Genomic DNA, 26,640 nt, shown 5'->3' with positions numbered 1-26,640 from the left:
CCGTGTTACCAGCCAGACCAAGACTGCCGCCACCTGCTCGCCCGCCACTGCAGCCTCCGGCCCAACCGAGACCACCCCCGGCGGCCCAACCACGGCAACCTCCGCCAGCACCGCCGGTACAACCGCCGCCAGTACAACCGCCACCGTTGCCCCAACCGAGGCCCCAGTTACCTCCTCCTGCGCCCCAGGCGCAATTAAGACTGCCGATGGACTTCTACCCAGCGCCTGCTCCGAGACAAGAACTCCCGATGGGCTGGGTGAAACTGGAAGCCACCTTCGATGGGGATCCCTCCAAACTAGGATTTTTCTTGGTGCAAGTGGTACAGTTTTTCAACCGGTGGGGACACCTCTTCGGCAGTGAGGCCAGTCAAATTGAACATCTTGGATCTCGCCTACAGGGCAAAGCAGCGGACTGGTATGTAGGACTATACAATGTTGGGGCCCCAGAACTCGATACTCTCCAGGGGTTGGTGGATGCTATCCGAGCACAATATGAAGACCCCTTAGAAGAAACCCGGGCCCGAACAGAATTGCAAGCCATCAAACAAGGCAGCATGTCAGCAAGAGACTATGTCACAAAATTCCGGCAATTGGCAGCCAAGTGCCCTAGGTGTGAGGAGTCCACCAAGATTATTCTGTTCAAGCAAGGACTAAACCCGAGACTTTTGGACAGAGCCCTCATGCAAGACAATCCCCCTACGTTGTTAGGTTGGATCCAACTTGTTTGCGAAGTGGAGAATCGCATTTTGGAAGTCCGTTTGGTTGAACAACAACAACAAACGGGACAAAGAAAACCATTGACTTTACAGAAGGGAGGACGGGGAGCTGGCTACGCCACCCGTGGAGCGAGAGATGCTAGATGGCAACAAGGGCTGTGTTTGCAATGCGGACAAGCTGGTCACTTTGCAGCACAATGCCCCTACCGGCCTGTGCAAAGACCTCCGCTTCAACTACGGCGTCCAACCCTTGCTCCGTTTCCTACTCTCCAACGCCCGATTCCCGCACCACGAACGAATAGAGGCCGCGGCGCTTCCCAAAGGCCAGCCTCAGAGAGAGGGCTGGAAGCGGAAGAAGTTATGGAATACGACCCCGCTTCCCCAACCGCAGAAGTCAATCCAGAAAGTCCCCAGTCGGGAAACGAGATGGATCTGTCGTAAAAGGGCCCAAACGACAGATCCGCCCCAAGCCAGTCCCTGCACGGAACCGGCCGCCTGGGTCCATCTTATTCATGCCAGTGACTCTAATCAACCCAGAGAGGAAAATGCACATTCGGGTGCAAGCTCTTATTGACTCGGGCTGTTCGAGAGACATCATCGCCCTAGCTCTAGTCAATGGACTAGTCTTACCAACTCGGGAGTTACAAAATCCAGTAATCTTTGAGCAAATGGATGGTACCAACATGAACCCTGTCACAACTGAGACCATCCCAGTGATCACAGGCATGGGACAACATTGGGAAAGGAGGTCCTTCGTCATCAGCTCTACTGCCAAGTACCCGTTAATTCTAGGCAGCAAATGGCTATGTGATCACAATCCCTACATAGACTGGGCTCAAGGATGTATTACCTTCAGTCATGCCAACTGTAAAAATCACCGTTGGAACCAAAACTGGGGCGATGATCCAACTCATACTGAAAAGGCCCTTCTCACCCAAGAAGAAGTCAACCGAATACCCGAACCGTATTGGCCTTTTCTAAATGCTTTTTCTGAGGAGGAGGCTGATACTCTACCCCCGCACCGACGAACGGACTGTGCGGTGGAAATTTTACCCGGAGCCTCACTGCCCAAAGGACGACTCTATCCCATGAGTCTCCATGAACGCGAAGAGCTCCGGAAATTCATCGACACCAACCTCCAACGAGGGTTCATCCGCCCTGCCACTAGCCCCCACGCTGCTCCAGTCCTCTTCGTAAAAAAGAAGGATGAGGGACTCCGACTGTGCACGGATTTCCGAGGACTGAATGCAGTGTCCACCAACAACGCCTATCCTATACCGCTCATCCGAGACCTTCTCAACGTCGTGGCCCAAGGTAAGATCTTTACGAAATTAGATCTAAAAGATGCTTACTTCCACGTTCGTATCAAGGCAGGGGATGAGTGGAAAACCGCGTTTAATACGCCCCTCGGACAATATGAATACTTAGTTATGCCTTTTGGATTGACGGGAGCCCCGTCTGTATTCATGTCCATGATAAACGAAGTTCTACACGAATTTCTGTACAAAGGGGTGGTGGTGTACCTTGATGATGTTTTAATTTATTCGGATACCGAGGAAGAACATGTTCAAATGGTACAAAAGGTCCTGGCCACCTTGATGAAGAATAAACTGCCCATCAAGTTGTCCAAATGTGAATTCCATAAAACCGAACTCACTTACCTCGGGTATTGTATCTCCCAAGAGGGTCTAAAAATGGATCCAGCCAAAATACAAGCGATCCAAGACTGGCAAACACCCACCACCCGTAAAGAACTGCAATCCTTCCTGGGTTTTGCCAACTTCTATAGAGACTTCATAGCAAATTTCGCCCAAATCACACTCCCCTTAACAGAATTGCTGAAAACAAAAGATAAAGGGGACCAAGCTAAAAAACCCTCCTCCAAACTACAATGGACCCCCGATTGCCAAACTGCCTTCGAATGCCTAAAAAAGCAATTTGTAACGGAACCCATCCTCTCCCACCCCAACGAACAATCCCCTTTCATAGTACAAGTCGACGCCAGCGATACGGCGATAGGGGGGGTTTTACTACAGAAGGGGGAGGATGGAAGATTGCGGCCTTGTGCGTTCTTGTCTAGAAAATTTTCGGAGGCGGAAAGGAATTGGAATGTGTGGGAGAAGGAGGCTTTTGCAGTAAAAGCAGCCCTTAGTAACTGGAGACATTGGCTGGAGGGGGCGCGATACCCTTTCGAGGTTTGGACAGATCATAAAAATCTGGAGGCCCTCCGAAGCCCACGCAGACTGAATGCCAAGCAATTGCGATGGGCGGAATTCTTTTCCAAATTCAACTTCACTCTAAATTATCTCCCGGGCAAAACTAACTTTTTGGCGGACGCCCTATCGCGCATGCCCCAACATAAGAGCAAACGGGAGGAGACTGTCGACACGGTCTTCTCGCCTACGCAACTTGGGGGCATGGTGACTACTCGCAGTCGTGCCAAGCCGCCCCTCCCGGCCAACCAGGAGTGGAAATCGAAACTTAAAACTGAGGTGGAGAAGGAGGGGGATAAAGCTCCGCGAAACAAACTGACCCAATCCCCACACGGGGATTGGCTAGCTGGGAGCAAATTTTATGTCCCAGACAGCCTCAGGCTGGAGGTCTTGCAGCGCTGTCATGATGCTCCCACTGCCGGTCATTATGGGTATCTGAAAACTTTGCACCTAATCCAAAGGCAATTCTGGTGGCCGGGCATGTGCAAAGACATTTCCCAATATGTTAGTTCCTGCCCCGTTTGCCTCAGCGCCAAAACCAGGAAAGGAAAACCTCCGGGTCTCCTGCAACCATTGGAAACGCCAAACAGACCCTGGGAAATAATATCTATGGACTTTATCACTGATCTACCTATTTCAAAAGGACATAATTGTATTTTAGTTGTGGTAGATCTGTTCTCCAAACAAGCTCATTTTATCCCCTGTACTGCTATACCCTCCGCTCGAAAACTAGCGGATTTGTTTTTAAAACACATCGTAAAATTACATTCTTTTCCGTCCAAGGTGATTTCGGATCGCGGCGGACAGTTCGTTGCCAACTTCTGGCGGGAGCTTTTGAAAATGTTGAATATTGAGCAAGGTATCAGCTCAAGCCACCACCCACAAACCGACGGACAATCCGAAAAAACAAACCAAATACTAGAACAGTTCCTTCGTTGCTACATTAATTTTCAACAAGATAATTGGGTGGACCTTCTCCCTCTAGCCGAATTCTCATATAACAACAGTGTACACGCTTCAACGGGAGAGGCCCCTTTCAAAATTGTCTATGGAACTCACTTCAATCCCTTCCCGTTGGACGCTCCCCCTCTCCATTCCTCTAAATTGCCAGATGTATCTTCATGGTGGGGGGAGGCGGCGCATCAGTGGACTCTTATTAAGAAACACCTTGAAAAAGCCAAACTGGATTACAAAAAATACGCAGATCGCCATCGTGTGGCCGAATGGGAATTACAACCTGCAGATCATGTGTATATTTCCACAAAGAACCTGAAACTAGCTCAGACAAGCCGCAAACTCGCTCTGAAATTCCTGGGACCTTTTCCTGTGCGCAAGATAATAAATAAAGTGACTGTCGCTGTAACTTTACCCAAGAACCTGCGCCATGTGCATGATACGTTCCATGTCAGTCTTTTAAAGAGGGCTCCCACCGACAACAAATGGCACCTCAAAGCTCCACCCATTCCAACTTTAATTGACGACCAAATACACTATGAGGTACAACAAATTTTGGACTCTAAACTCAAGCGAAATCAGCTTTTTTACCTCATTAGATGGAAGGACTTTGATTCTGGTTACGATGAATGGGTGAACTCTGCACATGTTCATGCTCCTAGATTAACCAAAGCTTTTCATACTCGCTACCCATATAAACCAGGGGGGGATCTGTTTTAAGGGGGGCAGAATGTCAGGTCCAGTGTATATCTAAACTGTACTGACTCCATTTTCTAATGCTTCTAGTGTTTAAGTGCTTTCTTCCCAGGTGCACCAGTTCCCAGGCAGCATTCCCACCGGAGGAGACTGTTTTGTCTAACACCGTTCCACCAAGCATTGGCCTTGAAGGAGAGCAGCTTCCCAGGACTGAGAGATGTTGTTTTGAGAACTGTGGGGGGAGGCTAATCCAGATGGGTATTGTTACTCTGTACCTTATGCTTGCTCTTCATTGGTAACAATGATCATGTACCATCCTGAGTCTCCTATTCAGGACAGTGGACTATAATGGACCTTTTCTGCAGTAAAGTTTCCTTTTTCAAACAATGGACTTGTGTTTGCTTCTAAAGGGAACCCTGTAGTGAGAGCCTTATTTAGCCACAGTCTGACATCCAGTACTTTACACACTACAGCAGCTTCTAATTTGTTTCCAGGCTCAATTCAAAGTGCTGGTTTTGTGTCCTAAGTATGTGAAGGACCACATCCACCATGTGAGCCTTCCTAGGTCTGAGAGTCTACTGGTGGGTCTTTCCGTTTCAGAAACCTTCACAGTCAGAGGTGAGGCTAGCTAGGACAAAGGAAAGACAATTAGATTGTGTTTTCAGGTATCTTGACATATTTATTAGTTTGGTGTTTTGGTTTTATAATATTTGCTTGTAAACCACTTTTGAGTATTTTTGCAATACAAAAGCAGGGCATGAATCCTTCAAATAAATAACAAAATAAATACAAAGTATATGTGGGTGCATGTGCAGTAGACAGCATGTAATTTTAAAAAATAACTTCAGCATTCATTGCTTTTAGTTATATTAAATATAGATTAAAAATCTGTGAACTATACAAGTTGGTTCTGCTAATATTTCCTTGGGTATTTAAAAAAAATCAGAGATTAGGAAAGACTCAGAAACTGATGTTTACACATACACCTACACACTGCAAATTTCAAATGTTTATTTTTCATTTCAGATCTTGTTGATATAAATTTGAGTATGAAACCACATAATATGTAATTTTTGTTCCTAAATGTGGAACATTTGTAATGTGGTCTACTTTTTAATTTACTTCTCTGTGAGTCTTTAGCAAATAAATAAATATTAAAGGCTCTGGAGGAGTACAGAGAACTTACCCACTTCCTTACATTTTAGGCTATCTCCTGTGCAGGTGCTTTAATTTTTAATACGAAAATAGAAAACAAAAATGAAACACACACACACACACACACACACAAACGTGTGTGTGTGTGTGTGTGTGTGTGTGTGTGTGTGTGTGTGTGTGTGTGTGAAAGAGAGAGAGAGAGTGTGAGATGTGGGTGGCATGTGGGTATGATTTGCAACGGCTGATTCTTTTTCATTTCTTGTGCAGATCTACCCAGCAATGCTGTGATGTCAGAATTAAGAAAGCTGTTTTAACTGTTCAGATCCTGTTTACTAATATTTTAACCATCCCATTTTCCTCTCTCAGATACAGTCCTTACCTCTAACTTTTTCATCAAGATCATCTTTCTTTCCCAAAGTATTATTTCCCTGGCTCCCCTGCCCTCCTGTTTGAAATTACAGAGAACAGTGAATTTCCCTGCAGAAATAGAAGCTACATATTTTAAAGTAAGACTATCTGCAATTGGACTGCATTGTCCAATCTCTTTATCAGATGGACAGAGGCATTCCAAGTATGTTCTAAACCATCAGGGGATATTAATTTAAAAACCCTATGTGTCGAAAGAGAACTTGGAAGTTGAGCTGGGATCTTTTTTTAAAAAAAAAAACCCGAGCCTTGTGTAGAGAGCCAGTTTGGTGTAGTGGCTAAGAGCGCGGGACTCTAATCTGAGAAACTGGGTTTGATTCCCCACGCCTCCACTTGAAGCTAGCTGAGTGACCTTGGGTCACTCTATTTCAGAACTCTCTCAGCCCCACCCACCTCACAAGGTGTTTTGTTGTGGGGATAATAATAACATACTTTGTAAACTGCTCTGAGTGGGCATTAAGTTGTCCTGAAGGGCGGTATATAAATCGAATGTTGTTGTTGTTGTTATTAGATGACTAGAGTTTATATCATATATGCGAGGTCATAATTTTTTTATTCTAGTCCTGTTCGTCTGAAATTACTATTATCTCCTGCTTCCCTACTGACCATTATTAATATAGAGTAGAATATTCTGTATTAGATAAACAACATGCTTACTATATGGTGAAATTGCTGGCTTTGGGAGTTATCCTAAGCAGGTCTACTCAGAAATAAGTCCCATGTTATTCAGTAACTCAGGAAAACGAAATGTTGTGATTGTGAACTGTGGGGATTTTCCCTCTCTTTATAAGCTCTTGCCTCCAGTTGCTATGAGTTCATAGTAACACTAATGAAACTAAAGTTCCTTTATGAATAATACTGAGGTAATTAACATAAACCAATAAGTTTCACAGAATAGGTGTATTGTGTTATAGGCCATCAAGTTGATTACAATTTATGGTGACCCTGTGACCTTTCAGACGTCTTATCATTTTAACATCTTTGTTCAGATCTTGCAGACTGAAGGCTGTGGCTTCCTTTATTAAGTCAAGCCCTCTCATTTTGGGTCTTCTTTTTCTACTGTCTTCCATCTTTCCTAGCATTACTGTCTTTTCCAGCGAGTCTTATCTTCTCATGATGACCAAAGTACAATAGCATGTCTCATCACTTTAGCTTCTAGGGAGAATTCAGGCTTGATTTGATCTAAAACCCATTTATTTGTCTTTTTGGTGATCCATGATATCTGTAAAACTCTCCTCCAGAAAAATATTTCAAATGAATCAGCTTTCTTCCAGTCATCTTTCTTCACAGTCCAACTTTTACATCCTTACATAGTAACGGGGAATGCCGTAGTGTAGATTATCTTGATCTTGGTAACCAGAGAGACATCCTTATCCTTAAGGATCTTTTCCGATTCCTTCATGGCTGCCCTTCCAAGTCTCAGTCTCCTTCTGATTTCTTGGTTGGATTCTCCCATTCGGTTTAAGGATTGAATAGAAAATCTTCATTGTCAATTTTAACATTGTGTAATTCTTCCATAGTCATTACTTTTGTCTTCTTGATGTTCTGCTGGTATCCTGCTTTGGCACTTTCTTCCTTAACTTTCATCAATAGCTATTTCAAGTCTTTACTATTTTCTGCCAGGAATGTGATGTTGTCTGCATATCTCAATTGTTAATGTTCCTTCCACAAATTTTTACTCCACTTTTATCTAAATCTAATGCAGCTTTTTTAATGATATGATCTACATACAGGTTGAACAGATAGGGAGATGATATACATCCTTGTCTGACACCTGTGCCCAGGGCTTTTTTGAGCTGAGATGCCCTGGATCATCACATGGGTATTTTTAAAACGTCCCAGCCATTTTGGGCCTGTTTGGGCCTGGATAGGGCCCAAAGTGGCCAGGCAGGGGAGGGTTCCCTCGCCTGGCAGCAGCGTATTTCAGGCTGTTTCAGGCCCAATCCAGGCTGTTTTGGACCCGATCCTGGCCATTTGGGCCCCTTTTAGCCATTTTGGGCCCAATTCGGGCCCCAAAGTACCAGGATCCAGCCCAAAATGGCCAGGATCGGGCCTGAGATGGCCAGGATCGGGCCTCTACCGGGTGGGGGAACACTCCCTCACCCAGCAGCAACCTGATCCTGACCATTTTGGGCCCTTTTTGGCCAGTTTGGGCCAAATTTGGGCCCCAAAGGGCCAAGATCGGGCCCGAAATGGCCAGGATTGGGCTGCTACCAGGCAGAGGAGTGCCCTTTCGTGCAGCAGCAGCCTGTTCCAGGCCAATTCAGCCTGATCCGGGCCATTTTGGGCCTGTTTTGGCCCAATACTGCCTGGATCTGGCTGCTGCCAGGCAGGGGAGTGCATCCCTGTGCTGTAGTGGCACGTTCAGGGCTGTTTCAGGACCAATCTGGGCCAAATTTGGCCCGATCTGGGCTGAATCAGGCCCCCTGTGGAGCACGGAAGCGCTCCCAGGGCAGCCACGGTCTGCGTGATGACATCAGTTCTTGGAAGTGATGTCATCGCTCAGTTCTGGTAGCATGCCTGCACTGTGCACTCATGTACTAATAGAGGCAGCACTTCCTCTTGGGAGTAGCCCCCGCTGAGATTTCCCCCACCTCTTTTCCCCCCCAAAAGGCCCTGCCTATTCCATTTGGAAACCATTCTGTTTCCTCATATTTTGTCCTAACAGTAGCCACTTGTCCAGAGTACAGGTTTTGCAGCAACACTATCAGATGTTGTGTTACACCCATTTCTTTTAACATCATCCATAGCTGTCCCTGACCCACAGTTGAAAGCTTTACTGTAATCTATAAAACAGGTGGATATTCTTCTGAAATTCTCTAGTGTGCTCTATTAACCATTGTAAATTTGCAATATGGTCTCTATTCTCTAATGCCTCTTCCTTTTCTTGGTCATAGATCCAGAGGAGTTAGCTGTGTTAGTCTATAGTAGCAAAATAGAAAAGAGTCCAGTAGCACCTTTAAAACTGACCAACTTTACTGTAGCATAAGCTTTCAAGAACCACAGTTCTCTTAGTCAGATGCATTTGATGAAGAGAACTGTGGTTCTCGAAAGCTTATGCTACAGTAAAGTTGGTTAGTCTTAAAGGTGCTACTGGACTCTTTTCTATCTTCCTTTTCTGAATCCAGCTTGAACATCTGGCATGTCTCGTTCCATATATGGTAAGAGTTTTTGCTATAGAATTTTGAGCACCACTTGGTTGCATGGGAAATTAATGCAATGGTCTGATCACTGCTGCAATCTTTGGCATCTCCTTTTTTCGAAATTGGGATGTAGATTGAGTATTTCTAGCTGGGAGGCATTGTTTTGTTTTCCATATTTGTTGACATACTCTTGTAATAATTTTGATGGACTCAGCTTCTGTAGCTTGAAATGGCTCTATTGATATCCCATCTACACCTGATTTGTTTCTCCCAGTTGCTTTGAGTGCAGCTTTCAGTTCACTTTCTAAAATTGCACAGGATAGATAGATGGATACAAAACAACCCCTTGGAACTAATTCTGTGGAGCCGCACTTATGAGCTCAACAAGTACATTGTCCGACAAGGCATGTTAAATGGGGAAATGGCAAAGCATTGTAATAGCCTAAAAATACTAGCTTTGCTTCAGATATGATTTTTACAGTAGTGAGTATTACCATTGTTGCTAAAAAATTTAGAAGACATTTTGATGGTGAATTCAGAAAATCCAAGTGGCGCCCCCCTCGTAGTGGATACCAATATTAAACTAAAAAAATGACCATGTATTTCCTTTTAATTGCCTCTCTTAAAATTTGTTGCCGGAGGTAGGACTGCCAGGGCATGGGATTTTTGACAAGGCCCACTTCTGCTGACTCCTGATTTATGCATCATTTCTGACACCCACACTCACACCCCTCCACTGCCTGATTGCGAGTGCTTTGACTCCAATGCTCTTAGCTGCATATGCTGCCTCATGTTGCCAGGGAATGGCATGTGGGAGGTGCATACAGTAGCAGAGCTCCTGATGGGAGAGCTCTGAATGTGCGAGGGAAAGATGCACAGGCAAGTGGGGTCATGTAAGTAGGCAAGAAGGGGGCCTGGTTGTGGGCATAGGTGGACCCTGGGCACTCCCCCTAAATGTGGAACTGGCCCTGGAGGTGTGATGCTTCGCCCTGATTAATAGCAGGGCAGGTCTGGTCAGCTTCTGCTCACAAATATTTCCCCACACTAACAGTGCAATCCTAAACAGAGTTACTCCAGTCTAAGCCCATTTGTTTCAATAGGATTAGACTGGCCTAACTCTGTTTAGGATTGTACTGTAAGTGGCTGAGTGGCCTTGTCTACATTATCCATTTTGATTTCTTGTTGGCTGAAAGAGATGCTTGGATTCAGTTCCAAGATAGTAGTCTTCTTCTAACCTGCTTTTATCTGGTTGCAGTTCTGTTGTTTTAATATTGATATAAAGTCACATTTTGATTGGCTAGCTGTTTCACCAATATTTTGAATATTTTGTTAAAGACTTTCTCATTCTGAAGAGTTAACTAGAACTGAATTATGTGATTCATTATGTATCCTTTTAAATTGTTTCTATTTAATTATTGTCATCTGTAATAATAGAAGCTGACATACAATATGAGGAAACTGTATTTGACAGATTTTGGTACTTTTCTAGAATGCAAATTTTGATTATCTTGATGTTCCCTTTAAGCGTACAAAATATAGAAAGTGAGCTTTGTATTCTATGCACATGGGTGTGCTTTCTATCGGGACTGAAATACAGTTCTTCCTATCTCAAACTGGTTGTTGAAAAGATTTGTTATAACTAATGCTGAGTTTGTTAAGGTTTGCTTACACATGATGTGTAACATTTTCAAAAGATTCATTCCAAAACCATTGAATCATTGTAAAATTATAACGGTGGAAGCAGCAGCAGCCAGAATATCCTATCTCTTGAAAAGGGCAAAACCCTTTCAGTTGGACCCAGAACAGGGTGCCTGGAAACTTTCAGACACAAAAGGACCATAGGCTGCCCCTTGCCCTATATCATCCTAGTCCTTAGGGCAGAACTCAGTGTTTTGGCAGAGACCTAGATAGAGGAAATTTATCAGCTGCAAAGTGGTGTCTGAGCATGTGTGTGTGTGCGGAAGTGTAATCTGAAGCAGGAGGGAGGTGCTTAACCTCCTTCCTGCTGGCTGCTTTCCCCAAACAGACCCTTGTCCTAATGACTTTTTCCCACAGCTAAGATTCTGAATGCATACCCCCCCCTTTAAAAGTTCTTCCGGTTAGTTTGAAAAAAAAATGGGAAAAACTTGAAGAAAAACATGGGGAACAAATGATACTGATTGTAAGAGAAAGGGGAAAGAATGCAATTAAGGAGGCAAACTGGAGCAAAAATCCAGTAGAGCCTTTATTACAAGGGTAATGAGATTTTCAGTGTTAGAGTTGGGGAACTGGAATAGTTGAGTGAATGACTTTTCCGCAGTCATTAGTGTTTAGCTGAGGTGGAACCTAGGTTGCTAATGAACAAACGAAGTTACCTTACACTGAGTCAGATAATTGATCTATCAAGGTCAGTATGGTCCACTGTGACTGGCAGTAACTCTCCAGAGTGTTAGGCGGAGTATTTCATATCAACTGCTACCAGATTCAGTGCTAGGGACTGAAACTGGGACCTTCTGCATGGAAAGCAGATGCTCTATCATTGAGCCACAGACCCTCCCCCAACAGTATTCATTTTGAATTCCTACTCTGCCATGGAAGCTTACTGAGTGACCTTGGGCCAGCCACACACTCTCAGCCTAACCTACCCGACAGGGTTGTTGTAAGGAAAAAATGGAGGAGAGGAGAATGATGGAAGATACTTTGGTTCCCCATTAAGTAATGAAAATAATTGTTTAAAAACTTGTTGAAACAGCACAGTTTCAACAGTCTGTTGTAGTCCACAGTGAATGCTAACACACCGATCATGCTTGGAAATTATATGTAACAAATTTATTCGGGTAATTACACCACCAGACTTTGTTTTTGTATAATTATATGCTTGTTAAAGCCGGATGAAACTGACAGGATTGGTTTTTCTAAAAATCGCAGCACACAGGTATCAGCTTATTAAAATTCAGCCCTTTGTTCTAGATGTGAGGTTACTGTTTTGAAATCAAAGATGTTTGGGCAATAAATAATTCATCAGATTTATTACCTGAAGCAGCTACTGATTAAGTCAAGTCCTTCTGCATTAATATAACATTGCCTAAGCATGTTTGAGAGAAAATCACAGCACAAACTAATCTGGCTGCCTCATTCTCTACAACCCCCCCCCCCAACCATTATGTACTATTTAGGAGATGTACACACATGTATTAGGCCATACATGAGTATTGGTTGTCTTTCACAAGCTAGAACTTTGGGCAACCTGAATCAAATCACATGCGGGGGCGGGGGGGGAGCACTGTGAGAATATGCTCTCCTTCACATTACTTCTTTTCATTTTGGAGTACACTGTTCTTTCAGTAATAAAGTCATTTGTTGCAGTGTAATGTGAGAACAACACAAAATGGTTAGCCCTGGGAATGGGTAGAAAGCATTTTGCCTGTCTGTGTTTGCCAAGCTTTTAATAAAAAAGAAAGCCGATAATGTATGAGTATTCAGATTGAACGAAACTCATGGAAAGCCTTAATGAAAGAATTTTTGTCATTTATTTTCAGTGGGGAGGGAATATGAAATGTATGGTGGTAGGGGACCTAGAGCAAGACAGAAATAAAGGGGCAGATGTGTTCACCTGCTCAGTTTATCCCACAGCCATCAAGCACTATGCTTTGTGTTAGCCTACCTGTGGAAGACTTGTCACCGTTGTGCTCGGCTCTGACAGATAACTATATGATATGATAATCAAAAATGAAAGATGATCATCAGGGACTCAATATACAATGCAATCCTAAGCAGAATCACTAAGTGGACTTAGGAGTGTACAACTCTGCTAAAGACTGCGTTGTTAAACAAGTGTTTTTGTACCTATGTTGAGATTTATGTCATAAATATATGAAGTTACTTCAGTGCAGCTGCCACAACATACTAGAGCTGCTCAGAGGTCAAGAGAGGCCCAGGCTACTTCCATTTTCGATCCCCGCCCCCCCATTGCTGCCACCGAACCCTGGATAGCTCCCCACTGGCCCCCCAGTGCAGTTCCCAGATGGCCGCCCCCCCCCCCCGGCGTGGCTCCCAGCTTCCACTGTAGCTCCCAGCCCTTGCCAATAGAGGAGGAGGTATGTGCATTGTCTGTGGAAGAGCAGTCAAAGCTTTTGTTTGGGGGGCAGTTTAAACGCCCAGTGTATTTTAAAAAATGTTTTCAGACGTTTCTGCAAACCTCCCCCCCTTGCAGAACTATCTGTTTTCTATCAGATGGGCCACACTTAGTTATTAGAATATATAATGATGATAATGATTGTAATATTTTGGCATATAAATATTTTGTATGTTTTATTTCAGCTAATTAACGTGGGCTTTTGAAAGTATGTGTACTGTGGTTAAAAATGCAGTCCTATAAAGCAAAAGCTGTGGCCTAGATAGCCAAGGCAAGCCTGATCTTTCTTGTCAGATCTCAGAAGCTAAGTGGGGTCGGCCTTGGTTAGTAATTGGATGGAAGATCTCCAAAGAAGACCAGGGTTGCAGAGGCAGGCAATGGCAAACCACTTCTGTCCGTCTCTTGCCTTGAAAACCTCAGCAGGGGGTCGCCGTAAGACAGCTATGACTTGATGGTACTTTCCAGCACCACCACCATAAAGCAAGGAAGAGGGAGCTGGATGGGTGATTGAAGTACCCTAGGGGGCAGAGTGAACTGCAGTTTAGTCAGAGTTGTTCTGAGGGAATGAGTTCCGTGCGTTGTATAAGCGTTGTGGAGAGCTGTTATGAGGAAAGAGGGAGAAGGAGTGAAGTATTGTAATCTGAGGAAAATCTATGTGTTCTTTCTCTGTGAATATTATTAGCCTAAGTGGCAAGTGGAGAAAAATAAGTCTTTCTATCTGAGTCCATTGAGAATGTTGGTTGTGAGCAGGGCCTTCCTGAGATAAAGGTTTAAGGTAAAATGAATTTTCAAGCAGTTTAAAACAAAATCATTTCAGTAATGGTTTCAAGATAGGTACAGATCTTCAAACATTTTAAATGGACTCAGATACAAAGACTTATTTTTCTCCATAGATCCTGAGGAGTTAGCCGTGTTAGTCTGTAGTAGCAAAATCAAAAAGAGTCCAGTAGCACCTTTAAGACTAACCAATTTTATTATAGCATAAGCTTTCGAGAATCAAGTTCTCTTCATCAAATGCAGAGAACTTGATTCTCGAAAGCTTATGCTATAATAAAATTGGTTAGTCTTAAAGGTGCTACTGGACTCTTTTTGATTATTTTTCTCCAGTTACCGCTTTGGTGGCAGTGAAAATCTTCTGAGAACACCAAGGAAACCAGGCAAACCTAACACAGGTCTCATAAAGGGGGCAAAATTCCATGGTGATGATGATGATATTAATTCATAGTGCACTACAAGTGGTGTGGCCCGGACACAAGTTTAAAGTTGTATGATGAACATCTTCTTTCAATCCTGTCAATATATCTCTGTGACTGTTTGTATAACCTCATTTGTAGATAATGTCAGAAGTCTAAATTTAAGACCCTCTGTGAATGTGATGCACCGGCCAAATGGACCTCCTGTCATCCCCACCCCCACCGTGATAGGCCTTGCAACATACTATGTTTTCTGCTTCTGAATGTCAAAGAAGCACTAGTCTGAAAGTTGGTTTTAAGACAATAGTGTGTGTGTGTGTGTGTGTGCTTGTATGTGATGGGATTGCAGTATTTAAACAAAAACTAAGTGAATGGAAGCTGTTTGTGCCGTGTTTTCAAGAAAACTTCTTTGCATAAACACAATAAAGAAACTCAGGATCTATCCAATATTTTACTGAAAATGATAATGCTATACTATTCTTCTGCAGAAGGCAAAGACAAAGCTTTCACTGGATTCAGTGCTGTTACAATCTTGCTTTTTAAAAAAAGAATAATATGACAATACTCTAATTTATGCTGACAAGTCTGAATTCGTGGCAATATTTGGATAGATCTAAGCCTAGTTGGAAGCAGTTTGCCTGGGAAACTCCCTCCAAAACTCACATACACCAAATTTATTTGGATAAAAGATGAGAAACCAGTGGAACAAATAATGTATCCCTTTCTATTGACTTGAAACTCTGAGTTTGGGCTGCATGAAAAACGTTTTTGTTTTGGTACAGGAATGTTACAGGCATCCTAGTGAAATGCCTGATATTTTCTGCAGGTACTTTTAATTTAAAATGTTTGTGATGCTGAATATTTGTTGAAACACTTTTTGTAATGATTTTGATTTATATTTTGTTTTTGAAAAGTAGGATTGGGGATGGGGAATGTGGAAACATTCCAATAAATTGATTTTTTTGGTCTTTTTATACAGTTGAATATGACAAGGAATTCACACCTTATCAGCAACATCACAAGGAGTTCAAGTTTAATTTGTCTCAGATTCCTGAAGGAGAGACAGTGACTGCTGCTGAGTTCCGAATCTACAAAGATTGTGTCTTTGGAGGCTTTAAAAATCAAACCTTTCTGATTACCATCTATCAAGTCTTACAAGAACATCAGAACAGGTATTGTGCACTTTCCTGATAAAATTGTGACACTTAGAGCGGGACCACAAGTGACGCCTGACACAGGTTGGACACTAGTCAGCTTCCCTCAAGTTTTGATGGGAAATGTAGGCATCCTGGTCTTGCAGCTTGACTCTCTGATTGCTGTCCAATGGACTTTTCAACTGTCACTTCTCCAACATTCCGCCAAGCTGCCTACATTTCCCATCAAAACTTGAGGGAAGCTGGCAAGTGTCCAACCTGTGTCAGGCGTCACTTGTGGTCCCGCTCTTAGTGGTGGTGGGGGCGGGGAGAGAAAGGACGTTTGAATGAGGAATGAATTGTGTTCAATGAATTGCTTATATAATCGGGTATAATTTGGTTTAATTATCTTTTTCTATTAGGTATTCATTACTCAAGTGTTCTTGTGGTTTATATTGTTTTAATACATCACAATAATTCAGTACTGGCCAGTTCAAAAACAGATAAAATGACTAAAGCCTCCTAAAGCCTGCCTCCTTCAGTTTTGATGAATCCTGAGAGAGAGGGTGTATCAGAGCTGATGTTCATGACTCTACAATAAGTGACACACTTTAGATAAAAATGATTGTATTAATTCGATCCGAAGTAACACAATTACATCCAAAGTGTGCTCAAGGATGTGATGTCTAAAGTAAATAGGTGGATGAACTATGTAGATAGGGATCAGACATTTTACAGGGCAGCCTTTTTGTTACCCAAATGAGGGGTCTCCTTGCGAGTTGGGGGAATTAGCATGCAAGGAGAGGCAGCAAGAGGCAAGTAACTGCAAGTTCTTACACCTTTGTATATGAGAATTGGCTCTCTAGAGAACTCTTTAAATAAGCAGGCTCAACCAATAGGGTTTTTATTTATAAAATAATAAGGATCAGTTGCACAGCACACACAGACACAGAGCTAAGTATAAAACAGTGGGGAAAATGGGACAGAGAATTAGGATTGGGTTATACCAGTCTAGGAGAAGAGGAGGAGGACATCCTGTAAAGAAGCAGCCTTGAGCGATCCGCACTTCATGACAAGGAGAAGGAGGGGGCTCAGACCTGAGTTGGAGGGGATCCGGAGGAGTTAGCCATGTTAGTCTGTAGTTGCAAAATAGTAAAGAGTTCAGTAGCACCTTTAAGACTAACTCATTTATTTGTAGCATAAGCTTTCAAGAAACACAACTCTTCATCAGATGCATGGAGGGACACTGTGAGCACCTGGCAGGACAGCCTAATTATAGAGCAAAATGTATCCTGGGGTAAAACTGAAGTCTTGTTCCCAAAGACAATAGTTCGGTGGCTGTCTCCGAGGGAAAGACAATAAAATAGGGAAAGCTTGATTAAACCTTCCTGGGAAGAACTAAAGGTGTAAAAAGATGATTGATGACCCTCGACGATTGGATAGGTGATGCTTACAGTTCCTGAATGGCTCAGGCTGGGAGAAGGGAGAAGGGAAGATTGGCAGGGTGGGTGATGGAATTAACTCAAGAGCTTCTGGAGACCCCTTCGTTATACAGTTCTGCCCATCTCTGGGGGTGTGGGTTTGGAAGCTAGTCTTACCTCTTAGCTCACATTCCAGTATTTTTCCATCTGCTGGCCAGGAGCTGATATCCATTTCCTGCCTAGCCAAGCAGTTTGCCTGCGTTTAAAACATGTGAGGAGAGGGGCTTTTGATATTCCATATCCATAAACTTCCCTGTTAGTGTGAGGGCAGCTTTGACTACTAACATTCTTGCTTTGCACTAAATAACATGTGTATATATGTATATGTATAATATAAAGGGGAGATATGCAAAACAAAGAGCTAAGAGATACTGCTGTTTTATCTATTTTGTCATTTTGTTTTATTTGGGATGTTTTTTATTTATGTATGTATGCTATATATATATAGCTCTTTATGTACGATTTTGAAGAACTGGCTGGATGATCTGTGGTCTCATAATCAGGAGTACTTGGAATTAGAGTGAAATATACTTGGTACTTTTCTTACCATACAGAGATGCTCTTAATTTCACCTTCATTTGTGTAAAGCAGTTAGGCACCGGGCTGTAGGAGATTTCTACAGGTTTGAATGATGCAAGACAAAAATGAATATTTGGTAAACAAAGATACAGTTTATCTGTCACATTTTTTTATTCTATCCTTCCTGCAAGGATCTCAGGTGGTACACATGGCTCGCCCTTTCTCCTTAATATTGTCACAAGTATCTTATGAGATAGGTTAGGTTGAGAGAGAGTGATTTGCCTAAGGTCACCCAGTGAGTTTCATGATCAAAAAGTAGAAAAAAGGATCATAAAAAGAGGCGCATAAGAGAAAAATAGCATGTTAGATCAATTTCAAATGGTTAGATCAGTGTTCTTCAGTTAATGGTTCAGGTGGGTTATGATCCCTTACAGAGATGCCGTTTTCTGCTGCCTTTTGGAAGGACTTGCTGCTGGTGTCCAAACATGGAGAGTTAGGCTGCCCTGCCTTTTTTTGTGTGCATGGTGAAAGGAGAAGCAGGATGGCGAGGTATTCAGCAGCAGAGAGGGTTCCTTTTCAAAGTGCCTTCTCCAGCAAAAACATCCATTGCTTTCACTCTTCCCATTCATCCTGGCATAGCCCTTCCACCTCCCAATATCACCAACTGGTCCTGTAATACCCTGAGCACATGTTTGCAATACAGAGCCTTGTCTCCTTAAGAAAGCTGATCATTTTCAGGGGTGACTCTGCACCATAAGTGCAGGCGAGAATAACTGGGGAGGATAAAGAGGGCATACAGATGTGCACAGTTTTGTGAAGAGGGACATCTCTGAATCTGCCAGTACTGACTTGTCCCTTACTACACTGCATCTCCTGGTGTTGCCTGTCCCTGGCTTTCTTGGACTGCTGCCCATGGTTCTGGCCTTGATTGTTGTAAGGTCATAACTCTGGCTCCCCCTCTTCCTACATTGTGATCCTGATGACAAATGACTGTGATGTAACTTCCCGTTACATGGCTTGGAGCTTAGTGTGTCCCATGAGGCTAGTGAATGGTGGGTCTTAGTTCTGTAAATGCTGAAAACAAACATCTTGGATGATAAATACAGTAGGAAAGTGCATATGGGGATTGAGTAGAGTGAGTGAATTCTGTGTTGTAGAGGAGTGAATGGGTAAGTTCATAGAGAAGGGAAGTTGAGACCGAGCATGATGGAGTTTGCGGGAGGGCATGGTATTTGTAAGGCACTGAGACATTGTTGAACAGATTAGTGGAGTGGGTGTGCTTGTTATGTGGGTGGAGAAGTATTGAGCTTGTTCTTGTGTGATGTATATTTTTCCAATCATAGTCCATATCTGGAGTACATTTTAACAGGTGTCCTTTATGTGTTTAGCTGCGCTAGTGGATAATTTGTCTCCTCCCTTTACAAACCCTTCTTCTTTGGCTGGCTAAGAAGGCATAAAAGCCCAGACTCTGTCATCTGATACTTGCACAAGATGTGTCGAATGAAGCCGTCTGTATGTAAATGTTCCAAGCTACATTAAAACATAGTGTTTTTTTAAAAACAATTGTTTGGGATTAAACAGCTGCTGGCATTTTTAAAAAATGAGATTATTTAATTAATCGTCTACAAAATGCAAGTTATGTGTCAGCAGTGGAATTCTACAAATATTTTGATCAGATTAATGAACTCAGGTTGTGAAATTTCAGATGTGTGCTCCATTTTTGGTCACATCATGGGTGCATTTTATATTACCAATACACAATCCAATGAGCGCTAAGGAAGAAACTTGGGTGTATGGAAACCAGATGCCATTCATTTTAATGGAGCCAATATCTTACTTTAGGTTCTTATTCCTGGGCCATGAGCTAGCAACTGTATCCAGGAAAGTCATAATATAAACTCCTACAAGCATGTGTGATGCTTCTTTCTACCTTGAGTTCTCTGTGGATGCTTTGAGTAATTTATAGATAAATTTACATTGACTAATTTTATCTTCTGATTATCACTGTATGGTTTTTTCCCCTTAATTTTAGATTAAAAACCTCTGCACAAGTGGCTAACATTTTTCCTCATTCTTGCTTCTTTTAGTGGCGATGATTCATTTGGAATATATTGTTTTCTTTTCCTATTGGGAACAGACTTTTAAAACTCAAGAGTAAAGAAGCACATTTTTTTTTAAATGCAAGCCAGCAAAACTTTGTTAGACACTGAGTTCCAGCAACTGTTCCATAGACGCCAAAAGTGAACAGCTGCTTTTTACTTAAAAGGCAGTCTTGTCAGACTTTCTTTCAGACTAAAGATCTGAATAAAGATGTTAGGTCTCTTGACATTTGATGACATGATTTGAAGTGATGATAAACCTATAGAGAACCTGCCTTGTAGCCAAAGAAAGATTTCTTTGTTTTTAACCTTGCGTTAGGATGAACTTTTTTTTTTGCTTTTTTGGAGGGTTATGCTTTATGGTTTGGTGAGACCTAGCTTGTTTGTGTGTCAAGAAAGGCTCCCAACATTGCTTAGGCAAGTGGGGGGAGATGGGGGGGCGCGCGCGCTTGGCATCTGGAGAGGATGGAGTTTGTAGAGCATGTAATGTCACTCCTAAGTGACACTCTAGGAAATTCCCCTAATCTCCATGGTAAATGTTGTGGAGACTAGGGGAAATCTGTAGAGCTTCACTAAGTAGGCCATTTTTTTCAGCTGCTCTTCAATTTCTTGAGGGCAGTAGATTGGGGCTGAGAGTGGAGAATTCCCTGCTGAGTCAAGGTAATGTTAAAAATCTGTGAGTTTGAACAGAACATTAAAGCCATTTTACACATTTTGTAGAATGGGGTAATAGACTGATATGTTAAAATTATGGACTGGACCACTTTAAGCTGCAGATAGGGTATGGTAACATTTCTGAATTCTGCCCATGCATGTTGTGAATCATATTGGGATCAAAAACTTAGTGAACTCCATTCTCTGAAGTGCTTTTGTGCTACATGCAGAAAACTTTTTGAGTTGGGAAAAGATTCAAAATTATGGCTACTTCTGAAGACTAAATTCTATCACCTCATTTTGTGCACTATGTAACAATAGCTCTGAAAACCCTCGCTGCATTTACTTATCCCTGGTAATTGCTAGTCATGAGGGGAAGATACAGTTGCTTTCCATCTGGGCACAACTGTGGTTGGCTCAAGCACCTACTATACCAAGTAAATGGAGGGGGGGGGGAACCTACGGGAATCTAGTACTTGTGAAGGGTGTTGATGTTGAATTATGATAATTTTGGAGACTTCAGTCCCCTTTGGATCCAGAAAAGATCCACTTGTGCCAATAGAGCTTAACATATCTACAATTGTGTTGCCTAACTTGGAAATGGTCTAATTTAATTGGATTTCTAATCTGGTCAACTTTATTTAACCAGCTCGTTCTTGTCTTAGAGCCCAAACCCTTATCTTTCTCTTTTTTCCTTTCTGTGTTATGTTTTTGCTAAATTTCCTATATTGGAAGTCTGACTGTCCCAAGCTAGAATGTGGATTCAGTGGTATAAATCTCACATGAGATTCTCATCTCCTCCTTTCTCCCTCCAGTTTGGTGTGGTGGTTAAGAGCGGCAGGATTCTAATCTGGAGAACCAGGTTTGATTCCCCACTCCTCCACTTGAAGCCCGCTGAGTGACCTTGGGTCAGTCACAGCTCTGGAGCTCTCTCAGCCCCACGCACATCACAGGGTGATTGTTGTGGAGATAATAACAACATACTTTGTAAACCGCTCTGAGTGGGTGTTAAGTTGTCCTGAAGGGTGGTCTATAAATCGAATGTTGTTATTATTATTATTCTATAATTTTCTGAATAAACATGAGAAAAATATTTTCTTTCTTTCCATTGCACCTGGAGAAGTGAGCTCTGACTCATGAAAGGTCATGATGGAATTAACGTTGTTAGTCTTTAAGATACCATTGGATTTCTCTTTTGTTTTGAATTCCACCTAAAATTTCTGCCTCCTCTCTTTCACTGCAGCCCAAAATGCCCCCTGGAATGCTGATCCTGGGGGTGGGGAACCCTCACAAATATCTTCAAGGGAGTAGGAGGTCTGCCATTGAATGGGGAATTGGCAAAAATTTCCCTCTGCCATGCATGTAGTTAGGTAAGATCCAACCCTAGCTCACAAACCACAATGAGGTCACCAATCACTAAGTTTGCATGGAATTTCAGAACCTTATTTTCTTATAGTTCTCTGACTAGCAGTTTTTCAGTCCTTCCTTTGATTGGCTAGAAACCCTTTAGTGTCTATCTAATTTTTTCTCTGCCTTCTTTCAGGATAGAGCAGTATCCTCCTCTCAATTTTATCCTCAAAATAACTCTATGAGGCACAGAGTTGTCAGGCCCCTACACGAGGCACGGGATCCCCACCCCACCTGCCACCTCCTGCTCCCACTCACCTAGCCAGTTGGGAGGGAAAAGTGTTGAGAGGCTGGCTGGAGCCCCCTGAACACATGGCAAAATGGCATGCATGCTCTCTGGGGTCCTTCTGTTGACATCACTTCTGATTTAAAATGGAAGCGACGGGAGGCCCCAAACACAGCACTTCCATTTTAAACCAGAAGTGACGTCAGCAAAAGCCCCCTAGAATGTGCACACACAAAGTCTTATGTAGTGGGTACAACAGTTCAAGTGATTTCTAATAACTCTTTTATTAACAGCAACATCACCACTCAAAGCACAAACATCAAAACAGCAGTTATAGAACACTCAACTCCCCTCCAGAACACGCCCACAATTAATCTCAACCAATAGCAAACACCTGGTATCTAGAAACCCTACTCGCTAGTTCACTAGTCTGTAGGGGAATCCTGACTGGCCAGCTCAACAACATGGCCAGTCGGAATGCAGCTGTATGGAACCTTGCTACGAGAGCCTTTTTGCTTGAAGCTTCCAGTACACTCACTACACAAAGAATGAGGAGAGCACCCCCAGCCCCCAGTTTGAAGGTAAGGGGCAGGTTAGCCAGAGAGAATGACTGGCCCAACGTACACCCAGTAAGCGTCATAGCAGAGGGAGGGTTTGATCCCAGATTTCACTGTTCCTAGTCTAACTACTACACCACACTGTTTACTTTTAGCCTGCTGCACTGCATGTCTTGTAATTTTTAAGGTTTTTAAAAATTAATTTGTTTTAATTGAATTGTATTCTGTTGATAAAATTGCATACTGCTGTGAGCAGAAGGTTAGGACAGAAATCAGCTGAACGTTTAAAACAAGCACATTGGGTGGATTAGAGTTCTGCATGTTCTGTTGGGTATTGTGAAGTGGGCTAATTGAATAGGTCTGTGGAAGAATGAGAGCATGTAGTCAGTCACATGTACTAGCTATTGAGTTATTCTTGAAATGGGCTGCTAATTTTGTAAGTGAAAGGGCATTTCATCCAAGTGCAGTTGAACGAAACAAGAGAAAGACTGAATTGATTTGAGGAACAAGATGCAGCATCATTCAAAATGCAAATCAGATGGAAATATCAGAGGCACTTCTTCATTTAGGAAGGAGTATTTTGTAGTGTTGTGCTACTATTTAAGGCAGTGCAAAACTGAAAGTACTTGTGGAATTAAGACATTTTATGCCTAATGTGATTGATGTACGCTGTATATGTTCTCAAGAGGTTTAAAAAGAAACTAATGGATAGCAGGAATGGGGCTTTCCTCTCTGTTTAAAAAAATCTTTGGGGGAAAGTGGTGGTCATGGTTTTAAATCATATAATCATTGCAGACCACATTTTATCATTACAAAAACCACTGGAGTTGTTAACAAAACATAATGAAAAGATTAATGATATTCTTATAAGGTAGCTCAGGTTTCTGGCCAACTTAAGATCCCTTTGAGAAAATTATACAGCTTTTCCCCCAATTGTTTGTGGGAGAAACAGCCTAGTAAAAGAAAATGATGGTAACATCTGACCTTTATTTCAAGTGGAACCATTTAAGGCTGAAAACCACAACATTCTTCAGCCTCTTTGTCTGTTATTTATTCTCTGATTGAATAACATTCCTTAAACCAAGATGCAGTTTTCTTGGTAAAGGACAATTCAATCATATTCACATGATTATTATTACATGTTATTATTATTCACATGTTGTTGTTGTTGTTGTTATTCTGCTTTTTGTCTTGGCAATCATTCTTGTGAATGGGTCCAAATAATGACTAGTTATCACCTCTTCCTGACTCCACCAATATATTCAAGATATCTCCATGTTACAATTAATTGTAAACTGAGACATGTTGTGACAAGGGTTGTTAACTCAGACTTGGGAAATTCCTGGTTGGTGCCTGGGAATGGGGTTGGGAAGGAAGTTCAGCTGGGGGGTGATGCCATAGAGTCCTCCATTTCCTCCAGGGAATCCGATCTCTGTAGTCTGGGAATCAATTGTAATTCCAGGAGAATGCCAGACCTACCTTGAGATTGGTAGCTTTAGTTGGGAATAACTGCTTAAGACTCCATTCTCTCCATAGATCCTTGATTGGGGTGTCAGTTAGGACTCTATTAGAATGCAAGAGTTCAGGCAGAGAATGACCCCTTTAAATTCTCTTTGTTCTTCACTGAGGGGTAGAGTTTGAAGCAGCTTTTCTTTTCCTCTTTACAAAATTATCTAACCATTAGAAAGCTTGTTGTAGAGATCCTAGAAAATTTCCCAGTCAAGGTACAACTATGGCCGTCATCACACGGGCTTAAAATTAGCGCGAAAATTGCGCAATCTACCGCAAAATTCCCACCTTATTCTGGCACTGTTGCAAGTCTGAGATTTCTCCTCTGGTCTCAATTTTCGCGCTATAATCTGCTTCCGTGTGACCATCCGGCATCGATTTCTATCCCATAATGACGGAATTTTCCCTTTCTTATCTTGACCCGTTATCCCAGATGCCCTTTCGCACTCTCCTGCAGCGAGCTCCTTTTTTTTTTAAAAAAAAACGTCCTTATATCGCTATAACGTCATAATATTATAAAAATACAAAGCAATGAAAGAGTGTTCTTTCTATGCTGCTCGAGCAGCATAGACCGAAAAAGTCTTTCCGCTGCCCTTCGCCTCCGACGGAGGGATCGCAGGTGTGCATGGCACAGAGTGAACGTGCTCTGAACCATCAAAACAACCAGTTGGGCCACCAGAACTACAAGTTCACTCGGTGGAGCCATGGTTGAGTCTTCGGCGATGGGGATCACGTCAGACAGGGGCTTTTCTCAGAACAAGAGTATATTTATGGATGTTCAAATTAGGAAGAAAAACAATCTTAGCCAATGTTCAAGCTGCTTCCAGGGCGGGAAAACTTGGCCAACCTATCCTGCTCTTTTGGGGTTGGGCTAACGTTTGGTTATAACGATGTAATGTCGTTATAACGCAATAAAGCGGAAAAAAAATTTTTAAAAAAGGGGGGAGGAGTTTTTTCTGTGCCCGTTCAAAATGACGGCACAGAGCGCTACAGTGTGAACAACTCGAAGCGGGAGGAGACGGTATTTGACAAAAGATTGCGTCATGGCGCCGATAGGAACAATAGTGCCACATAATGGAAATTTGACGGAATAAACGCCCGTGTGACGACGGCCTATATTAATGGCCAGTATGTACTTGGCTAGAATTAGCATTTCATTGGTAGACCTACTTATAAAATATGGTGCGTCTCTATCCAAAGACAGCTGATGAGTCCAAGCAGAAAAGTCATTAGTTTGAGATCTGTTACACTAATTAGAAGATAGGTATACAGTTTTTTAAAAGCATAATAACTGTTCAAGGCTGTTTTTTGTCCTAGAAATGTTTTTCAGAAGTACATTTGTGATCATATTTTTTAAAATTTGACCTTTTTACTTTTAAGATTATTGATATCGCAAGAATACATTTTAGCAGGAAACAAATGAATTTGGTGATAATAATCTGATAAACACCACCCTCTTCTAGAGTCAAGCTACAAGTGACGCAGTTCACATGGCGGGTCTGCGCAAGTTTACTTGGGAAGTATAATCGGAGACTTCTTCCCATAGCAACTGCGGCAGCAGCGAAGCTCCAGCTGCTCAGTTCCTCTTTTCTCCCCTGCCTGCTCCCGGGTGCTGGGGGGCTCCGCAAGGTGGCTAAGCCATGGTGCGGAGGTCTGGCTGGCTGGTGGCTGGGCTGTGGTGGTGGCAGGGCTGCTTCTTCTTTCCTGCCTGCCTGCCTTCCCTCCTCGCTTGCAGGAGCCGGTGCAGGAGCCGCCTGCTGCGGGGCAGGGAGAGTGATGGTCAGCGGGGTGAGGATGGAGCTGGGCGGGCACAGCACTGTGGTCTGCTCTCGCGTCAGGAGGTGCCTGGCAACTGCACTCCAGCCCTGTGCAGCTCCACTGGGCCACGGGAGGAGGGGCACAGCTGCCCTCGGTTGCTTCTCCCTCACTGCTGTGGTTGCTGCTCCCTCACTGCGGTCCTGCCGCCCCCTCCCCCCACCAACCAGGCTGTGTGTGCAAGCCATCATGCGCAGGCACCGGGCATATAAAGGGCAGCAGAACCTTTGCTGCCGCCACAGCTGCTATGTAAAGGATGGAGTCTCTGACTATACTTCCTAGCTAAACTTGCAAGGCCAATCAAGTGCACTTCACGTGAACTGTGTCACTTGTAGCTTGACTCCTAGTTCAGAAAAAGGGCAAGCTAATAGTGACCTAAACTACTGTAAAATTGTTGAGAGATTTTATTAATGTATCTGAAATGCTTTACTACTTGAAAGAACTGTAGAAATATTAATAATAGCACTACCAGAAGCTTATGGATGCCCATAACTTTGTTTGTATTCTTGGTTCAATGTAATTCCTATTAAATTGAGTTCCAAGTAGTCTAACAGATTGTTTGTCTAATCCATGCTCATTATTTCCTTATTTGATTATATTAGTGCTTCATCCATCCCGCACAGAACTCAA

General features: G+C 42.8%; 1 protein-coding gene across 1 annotated transcript in view; it reads left to right on the top strand.

Moving 5' to 3' along the window:
• BMP6 (bone morphogenetic protein 6) overlaps positions 1–26,640 on the top strand; it is a 128,063-nt gene that overhangs the window by 74,507 nt on the left and 26,916 nt on the right. Inside the window, exon 2 of the mRNA XM_054985499.1 lies at positions 15,590–15,782. Within this exon, the coding sequence (XP_054841474.1) occupies positions 15,590–15,782 (193 nt within the window). The remainder of the gene's footprint in view (positions 1–15,589; positions 15,783–26,640) is intronic.

Source organism: Eublepharis macularius, chromosome 7 (assembly GCF_028583425.1).
Source record: "Eublepharis macularius isolate TG4126 chromosome 7, MPM_Emac_v1.0, whole genome shotgun sequence".
Classification (NCBI taxonomy): domain Eukaryota; kingdom Metazoa; phylum Chordata; class Lepidosauria; order Squamata; family Eublepharidae; genus Eublepharis; species Eublepharis macularius.
Note: the sequence above shows the minus strand (reverse complement) of the source record. Positions and strands in the feature narration are given on the sequence as shown.